General features: G+C 38.1%; 1 protein-coding gene across 3 annotated transcripts in view; it reads left to right on the top strand.

Annotated features, from left to right (window-relative positions):
- LRP1 (LDL receptor related protein 1) overlaps window positions 1–15159 on the top strand; it is a 311480-nt gene that overhangs the window by 164259 nt on the left and 132062 nt on the right. For all 3 annotated transcript variants that reach the window (XM_087925459.1, XM_026713764.2, XM_026713763.2), the window contains one exon: window positions 3432–3594. In XM_087925459.1, the coding sequence (XP_087781585.1) occupies window positions 3432–3594 (163 nt within the window). The remainder of the gene's footprint in view (window positions 1–3431; window positions 3595–15159) is intronic.

The raw sequence follows: 15159 nt of genomic DNA, 5'->3' as shown, positions 1-15159 counted from the left end.
TTTCTAGTTCATTGGACACTTCAGTTATTGCAGCACTTCACAAAAAAGAAAGGTGGGTGCTTACCTCGAGGGACTGTTTGAGATTCATTACCAGCTAGGAATGAAAATAATTCCCAATGTTGCAATAAAACAAGACTTGTTTTTAAAATAAGCGTGTGCATAATTACGGTCTCAGAAGCCTTGGTCAGAACAGTTTGAACTTCTGTGTTACTGTGAAACAGATACATATTTTTAATAGGAAGCTTGCAAGTTTTCATTCAACAGATTTCTATATATTAAGGATTATACAAGGTAGATAGAAGGTCCATACAGAGAGTGGTAAGAACAGCCGAGAAGATGATAGGAAACTCACTCCCTGTTATTCAGGATACTCTTTACAAGCGCTATGTGCTTAGAGCCCGAAGTGCTGTTAGAGATCCCATACACCCACTTCATAGCCTGTTTCTGTTGCTCCCCTCTGGGAGGAGGTTTCAAAGTATTTCTAGCAGGACTACCATATTCTATAATTGCTTTGTTCCCTATGCCATTCATCTGGTAAACTCACGAGATTCGTTTTTCTCACCGTGTACATGTATACATCGGAACTAGACTGTGTGGTTTCTCTGTGTTATATAATAATATATGTGGGTACGTGAGCATATGAATAATTTTTTATTTATTTGTTTATTTGTTTTCATGTTTATGTAGTGTATATTGAAGGTGTTGACCTTTTGAGAGCTGTATGCAACAAAATTTCATTTTAATACATGCCTAGTGTACATTTAAAGTGGCAAAAATTTATTCTAAGTCTATTGTATGAAAAGGAAAATTGCAACGCAGGTAGTCCTTGACTTATAGCAATTTGTTTAGTGATTGTTCGAAATTACAGTGCTACTGAAAAAAAGTGACATTACCGTTTTTCACACTTACGACCATGGCAGCATCCCCATAGTCACATGATCAAAATCCAGACATTTGGCAACTGGTTAATAATGGTTGCAGTGTCCCAAGGTCATGTGCTCACCCTTTGTGACTGCCTGACAAGCAGAGTCATTGGGGAAGTCAGATTCACATCAGCCGTATCACTAACTTAACAACTGCAGTGATTCACTTAACAACTGTGGCAAGAAAGGTCATAAAATGGGGCAAAATTCACTTGACAAATGTGTCACTTAACAATAGAAATGTTGGACTCAATTGTGGTCCTAAGTCGAGGACAACCTATAGTTTAAAACTGGTATATTTCAGCCAAATACTAACCATGGTTAGGAAAGGAGAATGTGGGAGACAAATTTCAATGCTGACCTATCTTACACCGCTTGGAAATCCCAGTCTGAGGTAGCCTGGTTTAAAATGCTGTCTAAATATGGCCATACTAATTCTGAATGGAGAAATTTTGCATTTAATTAAATTAATACTCTAAGCCATCTGTAAAGTGTAAAGAGCATGGCAACCCAAAGTCGATTAAAAAGATGGTCCATGTCCATGTCATGTTTTTGAAAAGGGTGTTTTGATGAAGACAGCTATGATCAAATTACCTGAGCTGGAAAATGCAGAATTAAAACATTCCGAATGAAGAAGAATCTTCATTCGGGACTGATTTCTGATATCAGAATACTTCCTCACTTGGATACTTAACACTAATATGTTAGGGCGAAACCTCTTGTTAATTTGTTAGAACTCTCCATCCCAGCAGTCTGAAGTAAAGAACAGTTGCTCATTTGCCTATTTCTGAAAATGTTTCCATCTGGTTTTAGAATGCTGATCAGGGGTGGGATTCTACAGGTTCGGACCTATTTGCTAGAACCAGTTGTTGACATTCTAAGCCGTTTGGAGAACCGGTTGTTAGAAGAAATTACTGGCCTAATCCTGTAAGGAAGGCAGGAAGGAAACATTCTGGTGTTGCTTACAGAAACTGCCTCTCCATTGCCTCTTGTTACATTCTTGGCAGGACTAGATTTCCTGTCTCTGGAACGTCTGTGGAGTTTTTTTTTCCTCCTTTGCTGGTACTTTGCTTGTGTGCCATGACCATTCAAAGTTACAATGGCACTAAAAAAATGACTTATGACCGTTTTTCACACTTACGACTGTTGCAGCATCCCCACAATCACGAGAGGCCAGGCGAGGAGATGCTGCCTCGATGTGAGTAATGTTGAGTTGGCCACGCCCAGCCAGTCACATGACCACCAAGCTATGCCCACCAACTAAGCCATGCCCACAGAACTGGTTGTTAAAAAAATTGAATCTCATCCCTGATGCTGATGACTTGGAAGTCTATGGTATGGTTAATATCCACCTCTTTGTCAACACACTGATATCTGAATTTGATTCTGAGAAGAAAGCTGAAAGAAGAAATGTAGTTGAGATTTCTATTTGAAGAGTTTATGACATCTTTTTTTTAAATATAAATTTATGATTGAATGTTTTAAAAACAAGAGTAAAAATTAATACAAACTACCCGGAAAGTAGAATAAGAAAAGAAAAAAGAAATAAAGGAAAAAGCTTAAGTGCAAAACAAACAAACAATAGAAGAATAAAAAAAGAAAGAAAAGAGATATAATGAAGTGGCTTCCATTCTTCTGTACATCAGTTATAACCAAGGATGGGATTCAATTTTTTTTAACAACCGGTTCTATGGGCATGGCTTAGTTGGGGGGCATGGCTTGGTGGTCATGTGACTGGCTGGGCGTGGCCAATTCAACATCACTCACATCGAGGCACGCATATCCTTGCCTGGCCTCTCATGACTGTGGGGATGCTGCAACAGTCGTAAGTGTGAAAAATGGTCATAAGTCACTTTTTTCAGTGCCATTGTAATTTTGAATGGTTACTCCACACAAGCAAAGGAGGGGAAAAAAACTCCAGAGATGTTCCTGAGACAGGAAGTCTAGTCCTGCCAAGAATGTAATAAGGGTTAATGGAGAGGCAGTTTCTGTAAGCAACACCAGAATGCTTCCTTCCTGCCTTCCTTACAGGATTAGGCCAGTAATTTCTTCTAACAACCAGTTCTCTGAACTGCTTAGAATGTTAACAACTGGTTCTAGCAAATAGGTCCGAACCTGTAGAATTCCACCCCTGGCTATAACTGTAAATTTAACCTCTTTCTCGAATGTTACAAGACTCCTCTTACTATAATTTATCCTATCTAATTGTTAAAACCATAGATAATAAATTCATTTTTTAAAAATTTTACACAAAAAGTCCATAAGGGATTTTGAGTTTTGAAACATCTGATGATAGACCAAGACTTTTCAAAATCTGTTTTCCCAAAGAACCATCTACAATCTGAATTATTGCTTGCTAATGTGTAGCATCTCTTTATTCATATGTCTGTTCATATGGCATAGATTCATGTTTCATCATTTTCAAGAGGTTTGATTCCTGAACTTCCACAGAAGTTTTATCTCATCTTTCTTTTACCTTATCTTTCTTTGTATGTTTTTTTTCATTAGATGTGGAGCAAATGGCTATCGACTGGCTTACTGGCAACTTCTACTTTGTGGATGACATTGATGACCGGATATTTGTCTGCAACAAGAGCGGGGTCACCTGTGTTACGCTGCTTGACTCAGAACTCTACAATCCTAAAGGCATAGCACTGGATCCAACAATGGGGTAAGAATCCATATATGTACTTTTATATGAAAGTTTAATTGGTTTCCTCCTTTGTTTTTTCTCCTGGATCCCAGAGTTCCTAAATGCCTTTTAGTCTGTTGGTTAATGATATCAAATGCCAGTTTAGTCCAAATTAAAACTTTTTGAATCCTGATTTACTTGCAGATGAGGGGTCTGGCTTGGTATGCCAACTGATATTTGGGTAGAGGAACAGGAAGTCAGTCTTCCCAGTGACTTCCTACCACCAAGTTAGACTTGTGAGCTGAGAGCACACTAGAGCATTCACCAACTATTTAAAAGGGACTTCTCCACCAAATAAAAAAAGGGAAAAAAGTGTGCAATTTTATTTCAAGGTCTGTTATTATTCTATCATTAATATTTACCAACAAAATGCTAAATGGCTTGAGAGTATCTCATTCTTTATTTCTGTCTCGGCATCCTGTGATCTTCATCAAGGATTCTTTGTTAGTTAATTTTGTCAAACGAAGCAAGGCAGATGGCTGAAAGAAAGATATTTTAATGGTGGTATAGAAGAGTCTTTTTCTCCACAGCTAGTTGCCATAGAAGAAATTGTTAACATTTTCTTTCGGCATTATGAAAATGCTTTTATTCTAATGTTTTATTGTGATTTTACCTCTCTTACGGTATTCTTTGTTGGGTTTTGTCTTGTTTAGCTTTATATGATATATTTCTCATTGATGTACATCACTTAAAGAAACTATGGAACTGCTTGCAGCATTTAGCTGACCTTGACTGATCTTAAAAAGTACAGGTGAAACTCGAAAAATTAGAATATCGTGCAAAAGTTCATTTATTTCAGTAATGCAACTTAAAAGGTGAAACTAATATATGAGATAGACTCATTACATGCAAAGCAAGATAGTTCAAGCTGTGATTTGTCATAATTGTGATGATTAAAGCTCATGAAAATCCACAATCTCAGAAAATTAGAATATTACATGCAATCAATAAAAAAAGGATTGTACATAGAATAATGTTGGACCTCTGAAAAGTATAAGCATACATATGTACTCAGTACTTGATTTGGGCCCCTTTTGCAGCAGTTATTGCCTCAATGTGGCATGGCATGGAAGCTATCAGCCTGTGGCACTGCTGAGGTGTTATGGAAGACCAGGATGCTTCAATAGCAGCCTTCAGCTCTTCTTCATTGTTCAGTCTCATGTCTCTCATCTTTCTCTTGGCAATGTCCCATAGATTCTCTATGGGGTTCAGGTCAGGCAAGTTTGCTGGCCAATCAAGCACAGTAATCCTACGGTCATTGAACCAGGTTTTGGTGCTTTGGGCAGTGTGGGCAGGTGCTGAGTCCTGCTAGAAAATGAAGTCCGCATCCCCATAAAGCTTGTCTGTTGAAGGAAGCATGAAGTGCTCCAAAATCTCCTGGCAGATGGCTGCGTTGACCCTGGACTTGAAGCACAGTGGACCAACACCAGCAGATGACATGGCTCCCCAAATCAACACAGACTGTGGAAACTTCACACTGGACTTCAAGCATCTTGCAGTGTGCGCCTCTCCATTCTTCCTCCAGACTCTGGATCCTTGGTTTCCAAATGAGATGCAAAAGTTGCTCTCGTCAGAAAAGAGGACTTTGGACAACTGAGCAACAGACCAGGTCTGTTTTTCTTCAGCTCAGGAGCGGCTTGACAAGAGGAATATGACATTTGAAGCCCATGTCCAGGATCCGTCTGTGTGTGGTGGCTCTTGATGCACTGACTCCAGCCTCAGTCCACTCCTTGTGAAAGTCCCCAGCACTTTTGAATGGCCTTTTCCTGACAATCCTCTCCAGGCTGCGGTCATCCCTGCTGCGTGTGCACCTTTTTCTTCAACACGTTTCCCTTCCACATAACTTTCTATTAATGTGCTTTGATACAGCACTTTGGGAACATCCAACTTCTTTTGCAATTACCTTTTGCAATTACCTTTTTGAGGCTTTCCCTTCAATGATGGTTTTCTGCACAACTGTCAGGTCAGCAGTTTTTCCCATGATTGTGATTCCTACTGAACCTGAGACCATTTAAAGGCTCAGGAACCCTTTGCAGGTGTTATGGCTTAATTAGCTGATTAGAGTGGGACACTTTGAGCCTAGAATATTGACCCTTTTCACAATATTCTAATTTTCCGAGATTGTGGATATGGGATTTTCATGAGCTGTAAGCCATAATCATCTCAATTATGCCACATCACGGCTTAACTATCTTGCTTTGCATGTATCTCATATATTTGGTTCACCTTTTAAGTTGCATTACTGAAATAAATGGACTTTTGCACGATATTCTAATTTTTCGAGTTTCACCTGTAAATGGATCAGACTTTGCTAATGCTTGCTTAGAAGACTACTAAAAAAATCCCAGGACAGTAGCCAGATTGGGAATTTGGGGAAAAACCATCCTAGAAGAAAGCAAACCACCTTTGTATTATTGCCCAGAAACTACTTGGCTGTATCCATATGATCACTAGGAACAGAGAACTGCAATTATGGAATGATTTTTGAAGACACTTTTTAAAATTAGGAGTACAGTACAGGAAAAAAGGTTCTACAATGGATGTTTTCCTAAATCTATATAATAAATCCTGACTTAGAAATGTCATCAGCCTGTCATGCTGATGTCAGTTTAGATGCCACAGTTTAAGAAAGATTCAGAGAAGCTAGAAGAGTTCTGAGAAGGGCAACAAAAGCGATGAGGGATCGGGAAAGTGTGACCTATAAAAGAGTTGAAAGAGTGCATACGTTTAATCTTGAGAGAGATCACTCTGTAGAAGCATTTTTCAACCAAGTACAGATAGTTCTTGACTTATGACCCCAATTGAGCCTAACATTTCTGCTGCTACGCGAAACATTTGTTAAGTGAATTTTGCTCCATTTTACGACCTTTCTTGCCACAGTTGTTAAGTGAGTTACTGCAGTTGTTAAATTAGTAACACTGTTGAATCTGGTTCCCCCACTGACTTTGCTTGGCAGAAGATTGAAAAGGGATTACATGATTCCGGGACCCTGCAACTGTCATAAATACAAGTCAGTTGCCAAGCACCTGAATTTTGATTACATCACCATGGGGATCCTGCAATGGTTGTAAGGCTGAAAAACAGTCATAAGCCCCCCCCCTTTTTTTTAAAGTGCTGATGTAACTTTGAACAGTTATTGAATAAACTGTTGTAAATCAAGGACTATCTGTAGAAGGTTGTCACCTACAAGAAGTTCAGGATTTATTTCCACTTATTTCTAGAGTTCAGGATGAGAAATAATGGATTTAGATTACAGAGTAGCAGATTACAAAATCTATATTGGTAAAGTTTGGTGCTGTCCTTCATTGGACATATTTAAGAATTTATACCAGTGGTGGGATTCAAATTTTTTAACTACTGGTTCTGTGGGCGTGGCTTGGTGGGCGTGGCTGGGGAAGGATATTGTAAAATCTGTAAAGTCAGAAGTGGTCTTTACCAGTTTTCTGAACTACTCAAAATTTTCGCTGCCGGTTCTCCAGAACTGGTCAGAACCTGCTGAATACCCACCTCTGATTTATACATACATCTATGTGGGATATTTTAATCTGTTTTTCTGTACTAAGTAGGAAGTTGAACTCAATGACCTAAAAGGTCAGTGTCCACCTCTGTCCCTCCATGAGCTTTGAATGTATTTCATCTGTAGGGCCAAGGAGAGAAAATAGATGGAGGTTTAAGTTTTCTTCCTCCCACTTGCCATTTGAAAGGAAATTGCTGAATTGATTTAAGCAGCCATTGTACCTGTTGATAAGCAGAATGCTCTTCATTGGATTGTGTGTGATTCAAATGGTTGTAATGTATTCCAAATGAAATTACAGAGATAATGCCGTGCTTTTCATTTGATGGAAATCTTGGCTTTTGCTGGAAATCCCTACAGCTGAATTGTTCTTGTCAGGCTTTTCTTCCATTCTTTTTGCCTATATCAGATTAGATGGAAGTCGTAGTTTCTTAGAGCTCTCTGTTTCCAACTACATCTTATTTCTTTTGAATATTATTCTTTCTCGTTTCTTTATACTCGCTTCTTTTCTTTTTCTTTCTCCTTTTTCATTCTCTCCTTTATTTGTTGCTGTGGTCTTGAAGGCCTTCCTCCATACTGCCTGAATTATGACAGCACGTTTCCTCTGATTCTTCAAAACTTTGTTTTGAAAGAAAGAGTATACTGAATTTTATTGTCAAACCTCCAATAAAGCTACTTATCTTATTTGAGAGTATGGCTTCTCAAAAGGGCAGAAACTGCCCAGACTGTTTTTTTTTTACAGGACATAGATTTATTTTTGGCATCTAATAGGATATCTAATTAATCTTTGGTATTGAAATGTCAGCTTGATCTTGAGAGACTGTACCTGCACAATTTGCCTTGAAATTTTGGTATCATATTGAAGAGAAGTTAGAGCAAAAGAAAGGAAGCTTACTAGCATTATTGTTGAAGATATTACAATTTTTCATTCTCATAACATAACACAGAACACTGAGATTGTGCCTTGCAATTCATCATGCCCATATAAGGCAGATCAGTCCTATAATTAAGATCTCATCTTGGATTGTGACATTGATAGGCTTAGCTCCAGATCACACCTCTAACCCAACTGTTGTGCTTGGACTACATGTCCAAGAGTCACCTTTGGAAGGAGAAAGATCCGAAACTGATTGTGTCTATATAAGCAACCATTTCATATTGTTCCATCTTCTCTTCACTCCCCAAAGAGTATATAGCAGGTCAATATAGAACAGGCACAGCCTAATTGGTTTTGTTGCTTTGGTATGGTCATGTACATATTATATCAACCTATTTATGATACTTCAGTGTGACTCATTTAACAACCATTGTAAAAATGGTCATAAAATTGGGTCCAGTCACGTGCTGACCCTCTTAGTGACTGAAATTTCAGTCCCAGTTGTGATCATAAGTTAAGGGCTACCTACCTCAAAGGGAATAGGTTCACTATTTTGCAGTTGTGCACCTTGTTTATAGGATTACAGCCATCATCTAAGCCTCACAAATCTATATTATGTTGAACACAATTATTGTGCCTTCCTCTTTCAGCTCCCTCTGTCAAATGAATTATTGTGGAGGCCTGGATAAAGAGGGCAAAAAATTGGATGGATTAGAAAGAAGCATCTCCTCTGTGCAAGCCTTATTTCTTAATATGATGATTGATCATGTATTCTACCTACTGCCTTTTCTGTGGGAACAGGTGGCTTCATTTTATTCCTATGTAGTTGAAGAGCAGTCAGTTTTCCATAGCAAAGCACTGCGACTATGCAGATGTAGATTTGGGCAGGGAAAGTAGTAGTGACACCGATTGGTAGTCACACAGAATTTGTGTTCCTATAGACTTTTCCTTGAATCTGAAGCCAGATTTAGATCTTTCCTTTGAACAGAAAATTGTTTTGGGCTGAAGCTTGTAGCTATGGAACTTTATTATATTGTCCTTGGCATTCCTCGCCATAGTTTTGGCCATTCACCAACAGATTAAGATCCCAGCAAATAAGCGGTGACAAATTTTCCTGGTTTCACCTGAGAATGTGATAGTGGTTTGTTGAGTTTAATCTGTAATCTGTAATAAGGGCTGCTTTTCCAACCAATGGATGAATCTGATCGCCTCTGTCTTCAGATAAACCTTGCTAAGGAAGAGAGGCTTAAGCGTGGTTCTCCAAGGCTCAAACAATGGGAGCATCTGTTTTCAATATCTCAACATTTCACTGGCTGAAGGGAGATGAGGTTTTTTTTCATTTGGAAATCTGTACATCATGCTGTCCAAAATAATAGCCTGCTATTAAAAAGAGATCAGACTGAGTTGCAGGGGTTACCACTGTAGACATTTACACAAATCTTGTTCTAAGGCTTCAGTTTTGCTTTGCATTAAGAAATTAATATTTTCAATATAAGATGTTAGTTTATATTGAATTATACTATTCATATTGTTTGGTAGTTATATACAGTATGCTGCTCAGAGCCCAGTGAATTGAATGAGTGATCCAATGAAGATCCTTCTTATCACTGTCCATTCATGAATATCCTAATTCTAGTCAATCGTTTGAGTCAGCACAACAGCATTATAAATGGGAGACTGAACAAGGCCATTGTTCACAGTCTATTTTGAGAGTGAGAATACTGTGGTCTCATTTTGCCACCCTAATCAGCTCTCAATACATAGATTTTGCAGGAGAGTAGAGATGGTCACAGTCCAAAGATGCGAGCTGGAAAATGTTCAATTTAGCATTTTTGGCAGCTCAGTTTTCAGATTATTGTTTTTAAAGAAGAAGTTAAAAGCTACATTGCAGTTGCATATTTTAATCATTACCCAACAATAGCAATATTTCTATGCTTGTGTGAGCTCTGTAGGGCTGCGGTGACAAAGAAATATGCTTAATAAGTAAATAAAATATTTTTCTCCCCTAAAATGTTTCTAGTTTCTTTTTATAAATGTAGTATTCAGATCTCATTTAGAAGGGTAGATTTAATTATTTTCACGTCAGATAGTGAAACCTATATATAGATGTTTCATTACACAAACTATGAAAAAAACCCCACTATAATACATAGAAATCTCAGAAACAATGGAAGGATTGTTACTGCCACACAGCATCACCTTAGCATGCAAACCAACTAAACCCCTCCAAAACATCTTAAGGAAACCCAAAGTCTCACTTCTATTGTGTAGGAGGGTACTGCTGCTGAAAGGAACATGCTAATTAGTAAAATACTAAGAAAATATTTTGAAAAACACTTATCTCCGAGACTATGTAGGAGACATCTTCCTATTCTGAACTGACCCAGACTTCTGCATGTTTTCTCCTTCTCTCTCTCATCTTTAAGATAACATTTTGGTGGGTATCCAAAAACCCCTCATTACTTAGGAGGCCAGAACAACCCCTGGCTTGTGTAGCAAGTGGCAGCTTCTGGAGAGTATACAGTGGCCTGTTTGGAGCTTCAGTCTGTTTATCTCATACACTATGGAACCTCCAACACTGGAGCAAATCCCGCCAACTTTCAAGGACATTTAAAGCATTTGGAAAGATATCAGCACAGCTTAAATGTATTTGCTATCTTCCCTGCCTAGAGGGATTTTCAACCTTTGGAACGAACTGTTTTTCAAGTTTGTTTTTTAAGAGAGTTGATTTCAACAGATTTGTTTACTTCCCAACTATAGTTATTGATCTTTATGTGGAATACCTCTATTTTCTCAAATCTCATAGTTTAAAAAAAACATTCTGCATCTTTTGATAGTGATTCTAATCCCTTCCTGGAGTTTATTTTTGACCTTGTTTATGTTAATGATTAAACCCTTTAAACCTCTACCATCTTGTGTCCTTCATTTATTGGAAAACAATCTTTTGGTTGTTATTACACCCACAGGGCTACAAGTTTTGTGCTGTAAGGACAGACCCATCTTATATGATTTTTCCAAAAAGAGAAGTGTATAGGGGAAATGGGATACACAGCTGTGTAATTTATTCCCTTGCCCCCAAAGGTATTGCAGAATAATCACTGCTCCCAGTTTAATTTATCAAGATCTGTCTTGCCTCAAGAATCTAATAGATAGAGAAAAAATGCATAAAAATGTGAAATAACCAGTATCACAGGTTAATGAACATATGAATAAATTCTAGTCGCCTTAATAGTTTTGCCTTCCAAAATATTTTCTTCTTCTTCCTTGCTTCAGAAAGATGACTGGAAAATCTGTTGCAGCTACATGGCTCATGTCAAAATTGAGATTGTCAGTGATAAGTTAAAAGACTGTGAAGGAAGGAATGAGAAAGCCTTAGCGAGTCTTTTTCACCAACTGAAATTGCAAAAATGAGAATTTGTGTTCATTTGAAATTTGGGATTATATCATATCCAGAGCATTCAAATTGGCCTATCCACATCTTGTGCTTCAGCCAAGCTTCTAATATCAGTTAATTTTATTTAAGTCATGTTTGGCAGAGGTGTAAATTATAAAATTCAAATCGTGAAGCTGCAGCATACAGTTTAATAGATGCAAATTGGGATTTCCTCAGTGGTTTTCAAGTCGAGATCGTGTCCAGGTAGAAACCTAAATATACCTAAATACCTTTTTTTATGCTTGATCATTTCTCCAAAATCACCACTTTCTTCTTTGAATAATTAATTTAAGTGCTTGTCAGTGCCAAATATATCTGAGTAGCAGCTGCTACAAAACAGCAAGTGTTTCTTTTGCTTAGGGTCCCTTTTTGAATTATCACACAATTAGAAATCTTAGCTGAAATAATTAATTAGCAGAGTTATAGATGTTTCAGAGGGAATAGTAATTTTGTATTCTGAAAACAGTGATAATTTCCAATTTAAATCAGTTCAGTGAGTGATAAAGTTGATAGATTATAGGGCTTATCTTTAATGTACTTCACAATATCCAGGGGACTGGATGGAGAAAACTTCTGACTCTATATTCTTCCTAAATTTACACCTGGCAAAAACTCACTATTGCAGAAATTCAATTGCTACAGGATGCTTGATAGGTGATATTCTGTCTTTTGCTTAAAAGTCTGTAAGATGAATCTGCCATCTTGATAGCCTTCCATTCTCAAATAACCCATATTATTCAGAAATGTCTCTAATAATATATAGGAAAGTCCATTGGCCAAAAAAATATATGGCTACATTCCTGCATTTGTAGGCCATTCATGCATACTCTTTGTGGTCAGAGGTTTCATAAGGAGATGGTGTTCCTTGCATATTGAATGCAGGGATCAATTGCACTTGAGTGCTGACTCTTGTATTTCTTGGCAAGTGGAATCGTGGTCAGCTGTTTGCTTTTGGTGACATGTTACTGTAAAGAGGAAGGAGGTGATAGGGAAACATCTGGATGTTCACTCGTACTTGGTGCAACTGAAAATGTTGATGTGACTTAAAAAGGGAACTTTTATGGCACATCATTGTATGGGCATTGCAACCATTGGTGGCTGGATATTTGAAGAGCTGTTTTGTAAAAAACAAAACAGAGAAAGAGAACAGGGAAGTCATCTCGTACAAGAAGTACGAGAAGTATAAGTCATTACTAAGTGTCTCAATCAGCTCAAGGTTGTTTGTAGATGATACTAACTTGAATACATCTAGGGATTGCCCTTTTTTTGTGCCGGTATGTTGCAATATAAACACCCACACAGGCTATTCATCTACAGCCAAAGTTTGATTGGTTATATCTTATGACAATGGAAAAGTTTCTGCATGGTAACCTCAGTGGTGGGATTCAAAAAATTTTTACTACTGGTTCTGTGAGCGTGGCTTGGTGGGCATGGCGTGGCTTGATGGACGTGGCAGGGGAAAAATACTGCAAAATCTCCGTTCCCTCCCCACCCCACTAACCTATTTCCAGCTTTATTCTCCTGTGGAGGGCAACAAAAGAAAACCCAGATGATCATCTGGGGCTCGGGAGGCAGAGAATAGATGAGGGTGAGGCCGGTCAGAGGTGGGATTTGCCGGTTCCCCAAACTACTCAAAATTTCCGCTACCAGTTCTCCAGAACTGCTCAGAACCTGCTGAATATCACTTCTGACTAACCTCATTTGTTTGGTTCTCACTTTTCACTTATCTATTTCTGTTTAGCTATACTCTATGGTGAGGACCTGCACTTTCCTTGCACATACAGCCACTGTACTTCCTTCAGATTTCTTCTGAAGACTCAGTTAACATCAATTCTCTTATGAATTTCCATTTCATTTTAAACAGCGTTTTCACTAGCCTGTGGCAGTTTTTAAACTAATCCTGAAAATCTCATTAATCTTTTGTCTGCTTTGCATTTCTCTGCATAAATTAGGTTGCCATAAGCCAGCTCACTGCTAAAGGAACAATGGCATCACTTCTATGATCTGTGCAATACTCACTATTTGGATTGATCCTGCCATAAGGCCCTATAAGATCAGCATGTTGGACACTACAATGCACTTTTGTTATGAATTGTTATGAATTTATCAATTGTTATGAATGTATTATTACTATATTTTTACTCCTTCCCATAATGCTTTTTTCCTCCTCTGTACTATGATGATCTACAAACACATTTTATTATGCGGATGTACCTTTGAGAACATGTTTGAAGATGCGTGATAATAATGTTTTGGGAAAACGGTTCATGGAATGTATTTATCAGAGTTACAATTTCTCCAATTCAAATCCTGACTGCCTGGATTTTCTTTACTTCTCTTATTCGCCCATCAAGTATGGTTGGACTTTTTGTCCATAGGTGTCTTGGCAGGCCATTTGTCCTTCAGGCTCACATATGTTTATTCACAAATAGATTCAGCAGTGTCCTTGATCTTTATAGAAGAAAAGACATATATACGCCATTGTGTATGAAAGGGCAAGGGAGGACAGGAGGAAGACAGAATAATGATGGGGATGGGAAGGACATTCAGCATAATTGCATTTTGATGCATTTCTCTGGTATTTCATTATGCTAAATGTGAGATCCACATCTACATGGTTGTAATTATCTGCCTTCTGAGATTTTGTTCCCAAAGACATTGTCATTTTTCCTTTAACGTGTATGCTTATATATTCACAGCATTATGTTTTGGTCTTATTGTTCTGTACATAGTTAATATTCAGGAGGCCCCTTTTCCAAATTTGCTCCCCCCCGCCCCCCCCCCTGCAGCCTAAAAGATAGCAGTATTTGGAAATGGCTTCGTGTACGCACCATTGACTGCCATCTAGTGTTTATTCTGTCTTTTTCTCTCTTAACTCATTTTTGCCACACACACCCATCGTTGAATGTGCTCCTCAATTTTAGTCATGGAGAGAGGAGGGATAGCTACTTTTAATTTTTCCTTGGCTGTTGGTTATAGCAATTTCATTTTAATTCTTGCTTATGACAGCTGGATGGCTTGTCTTCTGGAGCGGATCAACCAAAAACTCTCCTGTTCTACTTTCCTTTCTTCGCTGATTACTTTCCCAGCCAGCTCCCAAACGCTAAAAGCATGACTTGATACATCTGCTGATAATGAAATTTGTGGAGCTTCTTCCCCAATAGATGAGTTCAGGATTGCAGCCTATAGAACATAGAAGCAAGGCAGTTGGTCTCAGAGTAAGGTTGTAATCTCAACAGCCAGAAACAAAATCGCATTGGATTCAATAGGACTTCTTTCCAGCAGAGCATATGATTTGGACTGCTCAGTTTTTTAAAACTATAAAGCTTATAAGGGCTAAAAAAAGCTTATAAGTTTATTATAAGGACTGCATACCCAACTGCAGACAAGCTTTTAAAAAAATCAGTATGTAACTTGCTTTCTCTGCGTATAAAGAGTATTTGCATATTAAATATGAAAAATTGGTTTAGCCAAATGCAGCTTAATCTATTTCTTCAATAGCTAAGGAGGCTGGAGATATAACATCCCCCCCCCTTCCAAAGCCTTAGCTCTACCACCTGAGTGGATAATTCCCTGATAATTCCCTGACTTCCGTGAAACTTCGTACAAAGCAGCTCTGTACCACTAGTAATTAAAAAAAAAACACAAATACACAAGCATATTATTTAAGCAGCCACCCTACTGCCTCCAGATACTTTGGCATACGGGTCCTAGAATTCC

Source organism: Pseudonaja textilis, chromosome 2, assembly GCF_049901715.1.
Source record: "Pseudonaja textilis isolate UNSWEBS1 chromosome 2, rPseTex1.2, whole genome shotgun sequence".
Lineage (NCBI taxonomy): Eukaryota > Metazoa > Chordata > Lepidosauria > Squamata > Elapidae > Pseudonaja > Pseudonaja textilis.
The sequence above is the reverse complement of the archived record's forward strand: the minus strand, read 5'-3'. Positions and strand labels throughout refer to the sequence as shown.